Raw genomic sequence first — 17,043 nt, forward strand, 5'->3', positions numbered from 1 at the left:
AGGAGGTGACTGAAAGGCACTGTGCAAAAGGCCTATATCACTCTGTAGTGGAAGGACTGGAGCCCAGTGCCTTGTGGCCTTCATTAACTTGTCCCCACCTCTTCTTTGGTTGCAGTGGCCTCAGTGGGAGCAGTTTCTTCTATGTGTTCTGCTGACTTCTCCTCTTCCTCCTCCTCATCCTCTTGGGGATACAGGTGCAGGTATTTCTACATGCATTCCTGCATGACCCAGAATTGTTCTACACAGTCTTTCCCCTTGAGATCCCCTGCACTATAGTGGAAGCAGAAAAAGGCCAACTTGAACTGTTCCCCACAGGGACCACTGGCCATGCCCCCAAGGCATGGGCAGTTCCAGTTAATGTCTTCATTTGGCAGCATCAATCCGTACTGAGTATGGATCATTGGGGTCATCAGCCACCAGCTCTACATTGCTTGGAGTTTTATGGTCATCTTTGGTCACAAGTATGATTCCATCCTTCCCTTCCTGCTGGCATAGGACATGGCTGCGGCATACAGACCAGTGCTTAGACTTTGCAGAAGCAGCCACAGCAGCTGCCCCATTTTTTTTACAACCTTTTAAAATTAAGTATGATACACATACTCTAAAGTGTACAACTCATATGTGTATAGTTTAATTATCACAAAGCAATGACACCCAGGCAACCAAATCAAGAAATAGCCATTACCACCAGAAGTCCCCCTCTTGTCCTTTATGGAGAATCAACCGCTGTCCTGACTTCTAACACCGTAGATTTTGTAGATTCCCTTTATGAGTTAGGGAACTTCTTTTCTATTCCTGTTTTTATCATGAATGTGTTTAATTTTATCAATGGCTTTCTCTACAAGATGATCATGTTTTTTTTCCCTTTATTAATGTGTGGATTACATAGACAGATTTCTGAATGTTAAATTAACATTGCAATTCCTGGAATAAACCCAACTTGGTTGTGATGTATTTTATCCCTTTTACATATTGCTAGGTTTGGTTTACTACTATTTTGTTTAAGATTTTTACATCTATGTTCATAAGTGACACAGACTTACAATTTTTCTTTCTTGTAATATCTTTGTTGAGTTTTAGCATCAGACTGTGATAGCCAAAGTGAGAAGTTTGGATTTTATTTTCAGTGTGACAGGAAACTATTTGAGGTTTTCACATAGTGCTGATAAGAAAAAAAATCTCAGATATTAAGAGGGAAAGAAAGCAATTTAGAAAACAGCACAGAATAAGATCACTTTGTGTAAATTAGAAACGTGTGTGTGTGTGTATGTGTGTTGCATTTTTTAAGTTGTTAGAACTAAAACTAAGAATTATTGACAATTGATGTTAACAGGGGTGATAAGGGAGTTTTGATTTTGTGTTGTTTGACATTTTTTCACCATGTGTATGCATTACTTTTATTTAAAAACATAAACAAGAAGAGAAAGTATCAAATGGAAAAGAAGAAAATAAGGGCAGTTTGTTGACCCTAAAACTCTCTCCCAGCCAGAGACAGCAGTGCATAGTTGACAGTACCTGGTTTGAGGGCTGGCCACTGGACCTTGTCTCTGAAGCTCAGTTCATCTGGAAAGTGAGGATGATATTGTCCACCTTAGGGCTGTGTGAAGATTTCATCAGTTACTGTGCTTGGGCCATAGTTCTGATTCAAGTAATGGGGATTCTCTAAGCAGCTGTAGCTACAGTATGACAAAATTATTGTGCGTATGTATTAGAACATAGCATAACAGTAGTGTATGTGAGGACAAATGAGGACTACTAAGTAGAGAAGAAGGTGACTAGGGGGTCAAATGGGGAAGGGAGGGAAATGGGTAGGAGAAAAGAACTTAAGAAGGCACTGTAGTGAAGGCTGTAACTCAACCCCCTGCCCCCTCAGCTGGTACCTCAGGAAGAACAGGAGCCACAGTAGGCCTGGCCAGGAGAGAGTTCACAGACTGACACAATATCTTAGTCCATTTGTGTTGCTGTAACAAAATACTTGAGAATGGGTAATTTATAAAGAACAGAAATTCCTTCCTTTCCCTTCCTTTCCCTTCCCTCCCCTTCCCTCCCCTTCCCTCCCCTTCCCTCCCCTTCCCTTTCCTTCCCTTCCCTTCCCTTCCCCTCGCTTCCCTTCCCTTCCTCTCCCTTCCCTTCCCTTCCCTTCCCCTCCCATCCCCTCCCCTTCCCTTCCCTTCCTTTCCTTCCCTTCCTTTCTTTTCTTTCTTTCTTTCTGAGTTTCACTCTTGTTGCCCATGCTGGAGTACAGTGGCATGATCTTGGCTCACTGCAACCTCTGCCTCCTGGATGCAAGGGATTCTCCTGCCTCAGCCTCCCAAGTAGCTGGGATTACAGGCACCTGCCACCACACCTGGCTAATTTTTGTATTTTTAGTAGAGATGGGGTTTCACCATGTTGGCCAGGCTGGTCTCAAACTCCTGACCTCAGGTGATCCGCCCACATCGACCTCTCAAAGTATTGGGATTACAGGTGTGAGCCACTGTCCGCAGGCAGAAATTTATTTCTTACAGTCCTGGAGGATGGGAAGTCCAAGATCAAGATGTTAGCAGGTCTAGTGTCTAGAGAGAGCCCATTCTTCATAGATGGTGCCGTCTAGGTGTCTTCACATGGTAGAAGGGCAGAAATGCAAAAAGGGACAATTGCTAGTTCCTCCAGCCTTTTTATAAGGTTGTTAATCCCGTTCATGGGGGTTCCACTCCCAAAGGCTCTACCTCTTAATACTATTACATTGGTAATTTAGTTTCAACACATGAAAATTTGGGGGACACAGTTAGACCATAGGATGCAATGAGAGATACTAGCCTGGACCCAGAGCTCTTGGAGACAATTTGGTACCTATGGAATGGCTGAGAAAATTCTGGTGGTGGTCATGGTGGTGTGGGTATAAGCTGTGGACACAGAAATAAATACCTCCTGTGGCCTTAAATTTCACAGTAAGGGAAAAAGAATGCTGAATTCCCCAGGGGATTGTCAGTGCCAGCATGCAGTCTATTTTGCATGATTTAAATGTTACATGGTTCATTAATTAAAACTCTTAAGAATAAAAAAAAAAAAAGCAGACACATAAAATATGCATGCATATTTTCTATGTTTCTGTGTTTCCAAAGAGATCACATCCACCACATTTTGTGTCTTGATGAGTATGGGCAGATGTGGAATTCCTTGACTGTGCACCCTTCTCCTGGATATCTCTGGGGTTGGGGGAACACTGCCACTGAGCCTCTATTTATGTAACTGTTAAATGAGGAGAGCAAGAGAACATACCCCATAGAGTTGATGTGAGGATTACATAAAGTAGTTCATGTGAAGTTATCAACAACTTTTACATCTAGTAAGTGCCTTGTTAATGTCAACTATGAGGCTGATAAGAAAGAAGGAGAAGGAGGAAGCATTTCTTTTGACTGGATCTTGGTCAAGTCATTAGTTGTACCCCTCACATGTAATCATGTAAATCATGTTAATTACATTTTGGAAAAAATTAACTCAAATCCCCTATTTACATCAGCAAACTAGACAGAGACACTGAGGACTGGACAGGGAGAAAATGAGAGGGACTTGTGAAACTGCCAGAAGGTTTGAGGGAGGAGAACCAGAGCAGATATTCCTAGAAACCTTTTGATTTTTTAGTTTCAGGAGGTGCACATGACACTTGTATCTTCTACTGCAGGCACACCTTCTGTGTTATAACCTAATGGCACTACGTGCTGTGTGGAGTGTGTGCCCCCACAGTTCTCACCCTTGTGCCTTGGCTCAGGGTGTGCCTCCTTCCAACTCTTCACACCCAACCCTAACCATCTCTCAAGAATCGGCTCAGACCCATGACGGAAGTTACATCTCCTTTCCCAACTCCCTGACTTTACATAGCTGTTTATTTCTTTTATTTCTCTCATTTTTATTTTTTCTTCAACTTTTAAGTTCCAGGGTACATGTGCAGGATGTGCAGGTTTGTTATATAGGTAAATGTATGCCATGGTGGTTTGCTGCACAGATGAACCCACCACCTAGGTATGAAGCCCAGAATCCATTATGCCATTATGTAGCTGTTCCTTTCTATTCCTCTTCTGTCTCCCTTAGGCATTCACTTTTGTATCTCCTTCAACTGACTATAAGCATCTTGAAGACAGGAAGCATGTCCTTTTCTTGTTTCTTCCACTTCTCTGCTTCTTGCGCACAGTAGACATGCACTAATCAGCAGTTTAATGAGTGGTTAATGTATTCAGTTAGCCTTTTCTCAGCAGCAGCCTCTATTCAGCACAAGTTTCTGCTACCACTCCCCTCCCTGCCTAGAAATCCCAGGGAGAGGAGCTCATCCCAGCTGTCCCTGCCTGGTCATCTGACTTCTCCCACCACACTGCCTGAATTGGGCCCCTCCATGACTCCTCACTGTCCTGCAGCCCATGGGTAGCCATCTCCCTGTACCAACATCATCATCATTCACCAGAAAAAACAATGCACACTTTATCACACACAAGTCTTACTTATTTGAAATATCAGGTTAATGCAAAAGTAATTGCAGCTCTTGTCATTAACTTTTTTTTCTTTTTTGAGACGGAGCCTCGCTCTGTCACCCAGGCTGGAGTGCAGTGGCACAATCTCGGCTCACTACAACCTCTGCCTCCCGGTTTCAAGCAATTCTCTGCCTCAGCCTCCCGAGTAGCTAGGATTACAGGCACCCTCCACCACGCCCGGCTAATTTTTGTATTTTTAGTAGAGATGGGGTTTCACCATCTTGGCCAGGCTGGTCTTCAGCTCCTGACGTCAGGTGATCCACCCGCCTCGGCCTCCCAAAGTGCTGGGATTACAGGTGTGAGCCACCGTGCCTGGCCTCGCCATTACTTTTAATGGCCAAAACCACAATTACTTTTGTGCCAACATAATAACTGTGCAGGATCTCTGGTGGGCTCCTCTGGTGGAGTTTCATAAACATCTTCCTCCTGCTTAGGAGAAAGTGATAACGTGGTTGAGACAAACCACAGCATCCAGGAGCCTCTTGTTCTCTGAAGTGGAATCCATTTGGAGATTTGGGTGCAGTTCTGCCTAAAACAATAAGGAGTGCGTTGGCGTGGCTCTTTGACCAGAATGAGGCTTGGCAGATAGCGCTTGACTTAGGGCCCCTCCACCTAGGTCCACCCATGCTCCAACTGCCACTCTCCTAACTGTCGCTCAGAACATTACCTCTCAGTCCCAGCGCCTGCCCAGGCTTTGGATGACCTACCACTAGCTCAGGAGCTGGGAGAGCTACTTGAGGGCCAAGTGAAAGCCTCATTTTGTGATTCAGGCACCAGCCAAATATAGTTTCATGAGGAAAACTCAGTTGCCTGTGGCTTTGTTTTTGTTTTTGAGTGCTTTGAAAATCTTGCTGCCTGTCCCGCTTCTGATTTGCAAGACACTGGAGAGGAAATCAAACTTGGTTTTCTGAGCATCCTCTAGTGCCTCTCAGCTCTGCGTGAAGACTGCTTTCCTCAGAGGAGTCCAAACTTTATCAAAAAGAGAAATATTTCCTTTTCTCTTCACAATGTAAATATCTTTTTCTGTTATTATATAAGTAATAGATGCTCATTGTAAAAATTCATACTATTCAGAGTGTGTTTCCCAACTCTGCTGGGTCAGAGATGATCATATGAACAGTTTATAGTGTATCTTTCCAGTCTCGGGAAGTGTGTGTGTGTGTGTGTGTGTGTGTGTGTGTGTGTGTGGATGTAGGTACAACATTAATGTGATCTTGCTCAATGTTATTTTCTAATGTTAGTTTTTAAATTTAAAAGTGTGTAAAAGTGAACTCTCCACATCAATCCATATATATCTGCCTTTTCCTGTGCCAAAGTTAATTTAACCATTCCCCTGCTGATGGATATTTAAACTGTTTAAAATTTTTTTGTAGTTACAAACAATGAACGGTGTAATGAACTTCCTTATGCATGTATCTTTGCCTATTTGTATGGATAGGTTTGTGGGATACATTTCTAAAAATGTAACTGTTGGGGCTAAAGTAAGACACATTTTGAATTCTGATAGACGCTGCTAAATTGCCACCGACCCGGCAAAAGTTTATGCCCCCATGAGGGTGTCCCAGGACTGATACTAGGCAAGTAGGCACAGTGCTTAGGACTCACGATAGTTTTAGGGGCCATAAACACATTTTAATTTTTTAAAGCAGGAGAAAAAAGTGAATGTAATAATGAATATGTAATAGATAATGACTCCGGAAAGGATTATACTCATCTTTGTACCAATGCACTCATAACATACAATTTTTAGTATTTTTTGGAGGAAGGGGCCCATGAACACAAACATGTGTAGGGTCCATGCAGGTCATTCTGTGGCCCTGGATTCTCTATTACCTATCTCTTCACAGCCTTGCAATTCTCAGACTTACCTTTTTCATCTTTGCCAGTCTTTTTGGTTTTTACTTGCAGTTCTTTGGTTATTTGTGAGGTATCATCTCCTAAGTTTATTGACCATATGAATTGCCTATTGATGTTCTTTTCTGTCTCTCTCTTTGTTTTAGAGACAAGATCTTGCTCTGTTGGCCAGGCTGGAGTGTAGTGGCACAATCTAGCTCACTGCAGCCTTGAACTTTTGGGCTACAGAAATCCTCCCATTTCAGCCATCTGAGTAGCTGGGACTACAAGCACATGTCACCATGCCTGGCTAATTTTTTTTTTTTTTTTTTTTTTTTTTTTAGAAATGGGATCTCACTATGTTGCCCAGGCTGGTCTCAAACTCCTGGACTCAAGCAATCAATCCTTCCACCTTGGTCTCCAAAAACATTGAGATTACAGTTGTAAGTCATTGTGCCTGGGCTTTTCTCATCTTCTTACTGGGTTGCCCATTTTTCTTTGTTAAAGTTCTTCTTACAGTATAGTAAATATCACAAATATTATACTTAAACTTTAGCATTTTGGCCAGGCGCAGTGGCTCACGCCTGTAATCCCAGCGCTTTGGGAGGCCAAGGTGGGAGGATCACGAGGTCAGGAGATCGAGACCATCTTGGCTAACACGGTGAAATCCCGTCTCTTCTAAAAATACGAAAAAAAAAATTAGCTGGGCATGGTGGCAGGCGCCTGTAGTCCCAGCTATTCAGGAGGCTGAGGCAGGAGAATGGCGTGAACCTGGGAGGCGGAGCTTGCAGTGAACTGAGATCGCATCACTGCACTCCAGCCTGGGCGACAGAGTGAGACTCTGTCTCAAAAAAAAAAAATTGCGTTTAATATTTGTAGTGGTATCTAAAGTGCTCCTGTACCCCAAACCTGCCAAGCATTTTTTTTTGAGACAGAGTTTTGCTCTTGTTGCCCAGGCTGGAGTGCAATGATGCAATCTCGGCTCACTACAACCTCCGCCTCCCGGGTTCAAGCGATTCTCCTGCCTCAGCCTCCCGAGTAGCTGGGATTACAGGCACCCATAACCATGCCCCGGCTAATTTTTGTATTTTTAGTAGAGATGGGGTTTTGCCATGTTGGCCAGGCTGGTCTCCCACTCCTGACTTCAGGTGATCCGCCTGCCTTGGCCTCCCAAAGTACTGGGATTTACAAGCATGAGCCACCGGGCCCGGCCAAAGCAGTTCTTATATGGTGTCATTCTTGCAAAGACTTACACAAATATTCCTGTATTTTCTTGTAGAATATCTATGGCTATTACTACTCATGATAATATCTTTAGTTCATCTGGCATACATGTTTGTATAAGATGTGAAATAGCTATTAAACTCCATTTTGTTTTCCAAGTACATAGCTAATTTTTCCCACACCGTGGGACAATAATTTGAAATTTCACCTTTATCAAATATTAAATTATCCTTTGTACATCAGTCTGTTTCTTGAATCTCTTCCAACTCATTGATCTGTTTATCTATTGGCACACTATTACCACAGTTTTCATTAAAAAGCTCTATAATCTTTTGATTCCTGATAAAAGTAAATCATCCCTTCCACCATAAACCTCCTCCTTCTAATTTTTTTCTTGATTATTCTCACACCTTTACTCTTTCTGATAAACTTTGGACTTACATTTGCAAGTACTGAAAAAAAAAATCCCAATGAATTTTGTAAAATTTGGAGATTAATTTGAGGAGAAAGGACATCTTTCCCACACTGCATCTGCTTCTCCAAGACCTGGCATTTTGTTCAGACCTTCTATTTATGCCTTTCCCGCTTGGCCTTCAGCTTGCCCGAGGCTTTGCTGTCTCAGCAGTGTCCTTCTCAAGCCCCTTCGTGACTCTGTGCAACAGAACGCAGCAGCAGGGGCTTGCCTGAGACTTCATGTTACCCAGAAGGTTAATAGGGACCTTTTGCTTTGCAGTTTTTTGTCCATTTAGTAGCGACTTTCTTTTTTTTTTGAGACGGACTTTCACTGTGTCACCCAGGCTGGAGTGCAGCGGTGCGATCTCAGCTCACTGCAACCTCCGCCTTCCGGGTTCAAGTGATTCTTCTGCCTCAGCCCCCGGAGTAGCTGGGACTACAGGTGTGCACCATCACGCCTAGCTAATTTTTGTATTTTTAGTAGAGATGGGGTTTCACTGTGTTGGCCAGGCTGGTCTCGAACTCCTGACCTCGTGATTCACCCACTTGGCCTCTCAGAATGTTGGAATTACAGTTGTGAGCCACCGTGCCCGGCCTAGTAGTAGTTTCTTAAGAACTGTGCTCAGGCTGGAAGGCACTGTGGCAAAGCCCACTGCCATCTCATATCTGGATTTCTGGTCTCTGCCTCACTTTGGCTTAGTGTGGCCCATTCTCCACACTACCTAGAGTAACCTTTCTTTCTAGGAGATCTCCATGGGTCCCTGCTGAGAAACCTTCCTTGATTCCCCATTGTATTAGTTTCCTGTTGCTGCTGTTACAGATTGCCACAAACCGAATGACTTAAAACAACACACATTTATTATCTTACAGTTCTGGAGGTCATAAGCCTAAAACCAATCTCACTAGGCTAAAATCCAGGTTCTGGCAGGGCTGGTTCCTTCCTGGAGGCTGTAGGGGAAAAGCCATTTCTTTGCCTTTTCCAGCTTCTAGAGGCCACCTGCGTTCCTTGGCTCATGGCCCCCTTCTTCCATCTTCAAAGATAACAATTGTATCGCTCTGACCTCTGCTTCTGTTGTCACATCTCCTTCTCTGACTTTGCTCCTCCTGCTGCCTTGTTATACCTATGATCATAAAAATCCTTGTGATTTGATTGGACCAACCCAGATAATCTAGGAGCATCTCCCCATCCCAAAGTCCTTAATCACATCTGCAACGTTCCTTTTGACATGCAAGGTAACATAGACAAGGGTTCCAAAAATTAGGACGTGGATATCACTGGGGGACTCCTATTCTGAAAAATCATACCCATGGCTTTCAGGATGAAGTCCAGACTCCCTAACTCGGCTTGCCAGCCTCTCAGAGGCATGCCCACTACTTCTCCATGTAACCTCATTCCACTCTCCCCTTCAAACTCCCTGCTCCAGGTACATTTCTGGAACTTGCCATCCCTGCTTTCTCTAGTCCTGGTCCAGGCTGGTTCCTTGCCTGGAAAACCTCTCCCCACCTCTTCACTTGACTAATCCCTACTCACTTCCAGCCATGGCTTAACCTTCAGTTTCTCTAGAACCTTTTGACAACCTCTTCTACTCCCTGCAAGTTCCTCCAGATTTCCTTCAGGGCTCTCAAGACTTCCTCCAATGTTCCTGGTCTGCTCATATTGCCCTCTTTTCTTTTTTTTTGAGACAGAGTCTCACTTTGTCACCCAGGCTGGAGTGCAGTGGCGCGATCTCGGCTCACTGCAAGCTCTGCCTCCCGGGTTCAAGCGATTCTCCTGCCTCAGCTTCCCTAGTAGCTGGGATTACAGGTGCCTGCCACCACGCCTGGCTAATTTTTGTATTTTTATTAGAGACAGGTTTCACCATGTTGACCAGGCTGGTCTGAACTCCCAACCTCAAGCGATCCGCCTGCCTCGTCCTCCCAAAGTTTTGGGATTACAGGCGTGAGCCACCATACCTGGCCTGTATTGCCTTTTATATGATTGTTTGATTATATTGTCTTCCAAAATGTGAGCTCTTGGAGGGCAGAGACAGCAAGGGCATCTTTATGCTTGGCACTCATTAAGTTTTTGCTGAATAAATTTTATTTAAAAATTAATTTCATAATACAATCAAATTATTTTACTCTGTGGGTTTCATCTTAAATGTTATCATTCATTTAACAAATATTTACTGAGCACCAACTTGGTAAGTATTGAGCTAAGGCAGTTAAAATTAAGAAGAAATCGCCTAACGACTATGAGGATGCTAAGGTTGTAGAGGTGTGATCATAAGGACTTGAAAAACAATTCTCCCCCTTTAGGAAATTGGACTTGGAGGTCAGCGAACCAATAGACTTTGGTTCTGGAGATCATCAACATCTGATTCGGAAAGCAGCAGATAAAAACATCCAGTCCGAATCTGGTGAGCGCTACACACCTTCATCTTCAGCTGGGCCACAAGAAACTCGGGAGAAGCCACGGCCAAAGGGCACCGAGCAGTTGAATACCTATGTGGTAGAAATTTCAGATGACATCACCCCAGGTGATAGCAATGCAACTTTAGGCAATCCTTTCTCAGATGCATCTGTCCGCAGAGGTGAGAATAAAGAAATTACCTTTTTAGAAGAGAAGAGCACATGTTCTCTTAAAATGTTTCCACAGTGTAGATTGCCAGATATAATTTTGTTTTTAGTTTTTCTGAGTCCTGCTTTCTCGTAAAACATGATGTAGGACTGCTATAATTGACTGCTTCCAAGTTGTCCAGGGCATTCAGAAACTCATAAGAAACATATGGTGAATAACTTTTTTTTTAAGGAAATATGAATTAGTCATGGATCATAAAATGTTTTTACTTGTATACAAGGTGATACCATAATATTGGCTTAAGTTTTAAAGCTTCCGCTCTGCCACCCTTAGGCCTTCTGAGGGCCTGGACAACTTGCAGGTGGACTGCGAACTTTGAATCCTGTTGGTCTCCCTGTGGCCCTCACCACTCCTTTCCTGTGGCTGGAAAGCTGCCTTTTGGAGCTCTAGCCTTTGAGGTAGGAGAAGGAAAAGGCAAACAGCCAAAGGCAAAGTAGAGCCAAGAGAGGGCTGCAGGTATCCTGAGAGTTGACCAAGCCAGTCTTCTTTTCAGAGGAATTTCTAGAAACCACACCCAGAGTTTTGAATGCCACATCATTGACCCACCTGTATCACATGGCCACCTCTATCTGGAGTTGTTCAGCTGAGCCCACTGGCTGTCTCTGCGATCAATACCAGGCCGACGCAGGGTGTTGTGCAAGGGCAATGTTATTGCATTTTGTCCTTACAACAACCCTACAAACACAGAAGTTGTATTGCCATTTTACAGGTGAGAAAATGAGGCTTAAGGAGTCCAATCGAATTAGTCTTTCAGGTCTAATTGAAAAATATGTAGAGCCTCCTTGCCAGTGTAAGAGTCGGTTATTTATATCTGCCTCTCCTGGAGGGTAGAGGCTGGCCTTTGTCCAGCTAAAAAAAATTATATAGTATATGAAAAGATGTAAGTGCTGTGGAGAAAAGGAAAAGTATAGCAGGGTAATGGATTGAGTTATGGGGTTTGTCATTTTTTAAAGCAGCATTATGGAGATCTAATTTGCAAATCATAAAAATCCCTTTTCAGTGTACAATTCACTGGTGTTTTGTATATTTAGAGTTGATAATCATCAACATGATCAATTTTAGAATATTTTCATCACCTCAAACAGAAACCCATACCCAGACTAGGCGCAGTGGCTCATGCCTGTAGTCCCAGAACTTTGGGAGGCCGAGGCAGGTAGATCACTTGAGATCAGGAGTTCAAAACCAACCTGGGAAGCATGGTGAAACACCATCTTTACCAAAGGAAAAAAAAAAAAGGAAAGAAACCCATACCCATTGGCAGTTACTCCCATCCTCCCTCTCTCAAACCCCTGCCACTACTAATCTACTTTCAGACCTCTCTATGAATCCATTTTGAACATTTCATGTAAATGGACTCATACAACATGTGGTCTTTTGTGATTTCCTTTCACTTAATGTTTTCGAGGTTCTCCCATGTTGTAGCATGTGTCAGTATTTCATTCCTTTTATGAATGGGCCATATACAATTCCATTGCCTGAATAGAAAACCTTTGTTTATACATTTATCAGTTGACAGACAATTAGATTGTTTCCACCTTTGGGTTATTTTGAATAATGCTGCAGTCAACATTCATATTCAAGTTTTTGTGTAGACATATGTTTTCATTTCTCTTGGGTGGATACCCAGGAATTGCTGAACCATAGGATAACTCTGTTTCACATTTTGATGAACTGCCAAACTTTTCCAAAGTGGCTGCACCATTTTACATTCCAAGCAGCAATGTATGAGGGCTCCTGTTTCTCTGCATCCTTGTCAACACTTGTTATTGTCTGTCTTTTTGGTTATAGCCATTCTAGCGACGGTGAAGTGTTATCTCATTGTACTTTTGACTTACATTTCATTAGCAACTTTTCTCTTATACTTATTGGTCATTCATATATCTTCTTTGGAGGAATGTCTATTCAAATCCTTTGTCCACTTAAAGAAAGCAACAACCATTTTATTATCTCTCATAATTCTGTGGGTTGACTCAGTTGGTCAACTCTTATATTGGTCTTGAATTGGGAGCTCTCATTCATTTATAGTGAGATGGTAGGTGAGCTGCTATGGCCATTATGACTCCACGTTATGGCTTGCGGTTGGTGTTAGTTGGGGATCCAAATTCATCCTTTTGTAGGTGTATATCCAGCTTCCCAGCACCATTTGTCAAAATAATTATTCTTTCTTCATTGAATTTTCCTGGCATATTTGTTAAAAATCAATTGACCATAAATAGAAAGGTTTGTTTCTGGACTGTCACCTCAATTCCATTGATCTCTATGTCTATTCTTGTGAGCCTGGGCCACATTTAATATATTCCCCCACAGTCCCTGCTACATAGCAGATGACAAATTAATGTGAGCTAAATGAATATTTTCATGTAGGCAGCATACACTTGGGAATATATGCTCTGCTATTTTTATTAAGATAGCTTAGATCCACTGCTTTGTTGTCATACTTCCTATGCATAGAAACTGCCCAGCAAAAGGATAGTTGACAATCCTATAAGTTAATTTTAAGCAGCATTACTTCTTTTTTTTCCTTTGAAACTGGGATAAAGCCACATAAAAGGCAAATTGCCATTGCCAGTGCTATATTCAGAGGGCCCAGGATGTAAGCAGAAAGAGGTGCCCATGTGCTGTGCCTTGTATGTTGGCCTGTCATTCCTTTGGAACTCTTTGGCCTCATGTACAGTTCACCAAGTTATCTATTTATGCATCAGGAAGCAGAAGAGAAGAGAGTTACTACAGGCAGGTAGGCTGGAGAGGAAAGTGGCAGAAAAGCTCCACAAACTCTCTGCAGCCCAAATCCATCTCCAAGGAGACATCCCCTCTCCCCACAGTCCTGAAGCGCTGCTGCTGTCTGGTGCAGGGAGGTAGTTTCTCTGGATCCCTAATGATGGGCCTGTGACACAGTGAGGCTTTCAAATCATGTTTGATCCTAAGGAGGATGGGGTGTGCATGACAAGGAATTAAATTCCTGAGTTCGTCTTGAAAAATCTGAACTTTGGCCAGGCGTGATGTCTCATGCCTGTAATCCCAGCATTTTGGGAGGTTGAGGCAGGTAGATCACCTGAGATCAGGAGTTTGAGACCAGCCTGGGCAACATGGCGAAACCCCATCTCTACCTAGAAAATACAAAAAAAAAAAAAAAAAAAAAAAAAAAATTAGCTGGGAGTGGTGGTGATCTTAGCTATTCAGGAGGCTGAGGCAAGAGAATCGCTTGAACCCGGGAGGTGGAGGTTGCAGTGAGCTGAAATCGTGCCACTCCACTCTGGCCTTGGCAACACAGTGAAACTCTGTTCCAAATAAAAAAGAAAGAAAGAAAGAAAAAAGAGAAAATTCTGGAGCTCCCATGGATAAAACAATCAGATCTCCAATAAAACACCTCTATCCAACCATCTGGATTGTGTGTGCTCTAAAAGTTCTATAGAGCTGCATTTTTGTTGTTATTCCATTTGCTGACTGTAAACTAGCACTGCCTTTCTCATCCTAAAAAAAAAAGCAAAAAAAAAAAAAAAGAAAATAATAATAATCCTTTCATTAAATGTCAAAAATAAGTCATTACATTTATGTAGTTACTTTTGACTATTTTGTCATAAAGATAATGTTTCTGTCTCCTCAGCTTTCATTATCAAAGTGTTCCTCCTCCTGTCAGCTCAGCTGTTGCTCACTGCGGTAATTACCAGTGTGTTTATTTTCTGGTAAGTCTTTATGACTGATGTAGAATTAAGTGTTAGGTTGTTCACATTAATTCTTATTGAATCAGCTTAATTTAATTTTGATCATTTAAAAACAGTTTGTCTCTTTTTGTTTTTCTGAGGCAACTCCTAGACCAAGGTGGTAGTAGATTTCTAGAATTTTACTTTCACTTCCTAACCGAAGCAAAAAAGCTTTTTTTAAACTCTTATTTTGGACACTGCTTTCTTTTTTATTTTCTCCTGAGCTGTTTCCACAGTTGAAACTGGATAGAGAAGAAAAGGTGAGCCGGACGTGGGGGTTCATGTCTGTAATCCCAGCAATTTGGGAGTCTGAGGTTGGTGGATCACTTGAGGTCAGAAGTTCAAGACCAGACTGGCCAAAATGGCAAAACCCTGTCTTTACTAAAAATACAAAAATTAGCCAGGCATGGTGGTGGGTGCCTGTAACCCCAGCTACTCAGGAGGCTGAGTCAGGAGAATAGCTTGAACTTAGGAGGTGGAGGCTGTAATGAGCTAAGATTGAGCCACTGCACTCCAGCCTGGGCAACAGCGTGAGACTCTCTCTCAAGGAAAAAGAAAGGTGAGATTATGGAGACCTTGGAGGCTGGAACAGTGTTAAATCCAGAAATTATTTGAGGGGGCTGGGTGAGGTGATTCACACCTGTAATCCCAGCACTTTGGGAGGCTGAGGTGGGAGGATTGCTTGAGGCTAGGAGTTTAAGACCAACCTGGGCAACATAGTGAGAACCCCATCTCTACAAAAATAAAAATAAAAATTAGCCAGATGTGGTGGCACATGCCTGTAGTCCCAGCTATTCAGGAGGCTGAGACAAGAGGAACACTTGACCATGAGTTCAAGGCTGCAGTGAGCCACGATCATGCCACTGCACTCCAGCCTGGGCAACAGAGCAAGACCCTGTCTCTAAAAACAAAAGAAATAACTTATTTGAGGGACTATGATCTGTCACTGCTTAAACATATCCTATGAAAATCTATATTTATGAAACAAACAGATGAGAAGTTGATTTCTTTTGCTTTGCACACATATCAATCTCAGCATTTTAAAAATAAAAACCTTTATTAGGACATTTGCATTCATCCAAATTTTACTTATAACTTATTATGAATATATCTATTTTAAGAAAAAGAATGTTTCACTGTTTCATCCCCATCCATCATTATTCATCAGTTAGGGTTTCTTCCTTTCTTCTTATGATATCGCTTTACTTCTACTTAAATACATATTAGTTAGTGAAATATTTATTGTGTAAAACTGTGTTAAATTTTTTTTTAACCAGGGAGGCTTTAAAAGTTTGGGTGCTCAAAAACCCCTGGTTCATCTATGCAACCTTGTAAGTATCATTGGACTTAATACAATTTGTTTTTTCTACTGTCTGTTGCCTGAGGTTCTTTTACTGTTCAAAATGAGGTACAAGGTATAGCGTTCTTGAAATGATAAAATTATAGGGATAAAAAATAAACAAATTAATGACTGTCAGGAGGTAGGGTTGAGTGTGTGGGTGTGGGTGTTACTATTGTCAGCCTAAATTAATGACAGACAGAGAGGCTTCCTGCAGAGTGTATTTGGAAGTGGCAGGGGCATTGCAAGGTGGGATACACAGGCCATGATGGATGATGGAGAGGTTGGAATAAGAGGAAGTCTTTAAAAGGCAAAGAGAAGTCTATGTAAATTATTTTGAAACAAAGATCATTGGCCACAGGGGCTTGTCACGGGAGCTGGTGCTAACTCATTGGTGGAGATAGCCATTACCAGGCAAATGTTTTTGTCAGAGCAGCTTGGCTGGAATGCTGCGATCTTGAGGAATTTTTTTTTTTTTTTTTTTTTTTTTTTTTTTGAGACGGAGTCTCGCTCTGTCACCCAGGCTGGAGTGCAGTGGCGCGATCTCGGCTCACTGCAAGCTCCGCCTCCCGGGTTCACGCCATTCTCCGGCCTCAGCCTCCCGAGTAGCTGGGACTACAGGCGCCCGCCACTGCGCCCGGCTAATTTTTTTCTATTTTTAGTAGAGACGGGGTTTCACCATGGTCTCGATCTCCTGACCTTGTGATCCGCCCGCCTCGGCCTTCCAAAGTGCTGGGATTACAGGCGTGAGCCACCGCGCCCGGCCGAGGAATTTTTTATGATATACCCTGTTATAGACATGTAGGCAGGACATGTAGGGACATGTGGGGCATATAGAAATTTCTTGTGGGTTTTTAAAAGGCCTTTGGGCTAGTTCTTATCTCAGATATACAGATCCCCTCCTTCATGGCCTCTGGCTCCATTCTGGGTGTGACCTAAGTGACTCCATCTTGGCATCGGTGACTTTCACACTCTACAGGGCTGGGGTAGTATAAGAGAGGTCTTTGTGCATGTTTTCTTGAAGGGATAGTTCTGAATCTTGATTGTGATAGTGCACATAGATTTGTGTCATAATTCGATGATACAGAATTATATATATATATATACTGTATCAATGTCAAATTACTGGTTTTGGTACTGTATTATAAATACATAAGATGTAACCACTGGGGGAAACTAAGTGAAGATTTCATTGGACCTCTTTATCTCTTTGCAAATTCCTGTGAATCTATAATCATTTTAAAATAAAAATATTTTAATGCCCATAAGTTATCTGTGGATGGAAATGAGAAAAGTTAACTTTAAAAGCTAAGAAGGCCGAGTGCAGTGGCTCACACCTGTAATCACAGCGCTTTGGGAGGCCAAGGT

The 17,043-nt window shown here is 42.5% G+C and overlaps 1 protein-coding gene and 1 pseudogene across 1 annotated transcript in view; one reads left to right on the forward strand and one right to left on the reverse strand.

Moving 5' to 3' along the window:
* Positions 1-5,263, reverse strand: LOC102146801 (mitochondrial intermembrane space import and assembly protein 40 pseudogene; annotated as a pseudogene).
* Positions 5,143-17,043, forward strand: part of LOC107128671 (protein lifeguard 1) — a 26,094-nt gene continuing 14,193 nt past the window's right edge. The window contains exons 1-4 of the mRNA XM_015444646.4: positions 5,143-5,514; positions 10,314-10,588; positions 14,240-14,318; positions 15,614-15,667. Of these exons, the coding sequence (XP_015300132.3) occupies positions 5,513-5,514; positions 10,314-10,588; positions 14,240-14,318; positions 15,614-15,667 (410 nt within the window). The 5' untranslated portion in view covers positions 5,143-5,512. The remainder of the gene's footprint in view (positions 5,515-10,313; positions 10,589-14,239; positions 14,319-15,613; positions 15,668-17,043) is intronic.

This window comes from Macaca fascicularis, chromosome 3 (genome assembly GCF_037993035.2).
Source record: "Macaca fascicularis isolate 582-1 chromosome 3, T2T-MFA8v1.1".
NCBI lineage: Eukaryota > Metazoa > Chordata > Mammalia > Primates > Cercopithecidae > Macaca > Macaca fascicularis.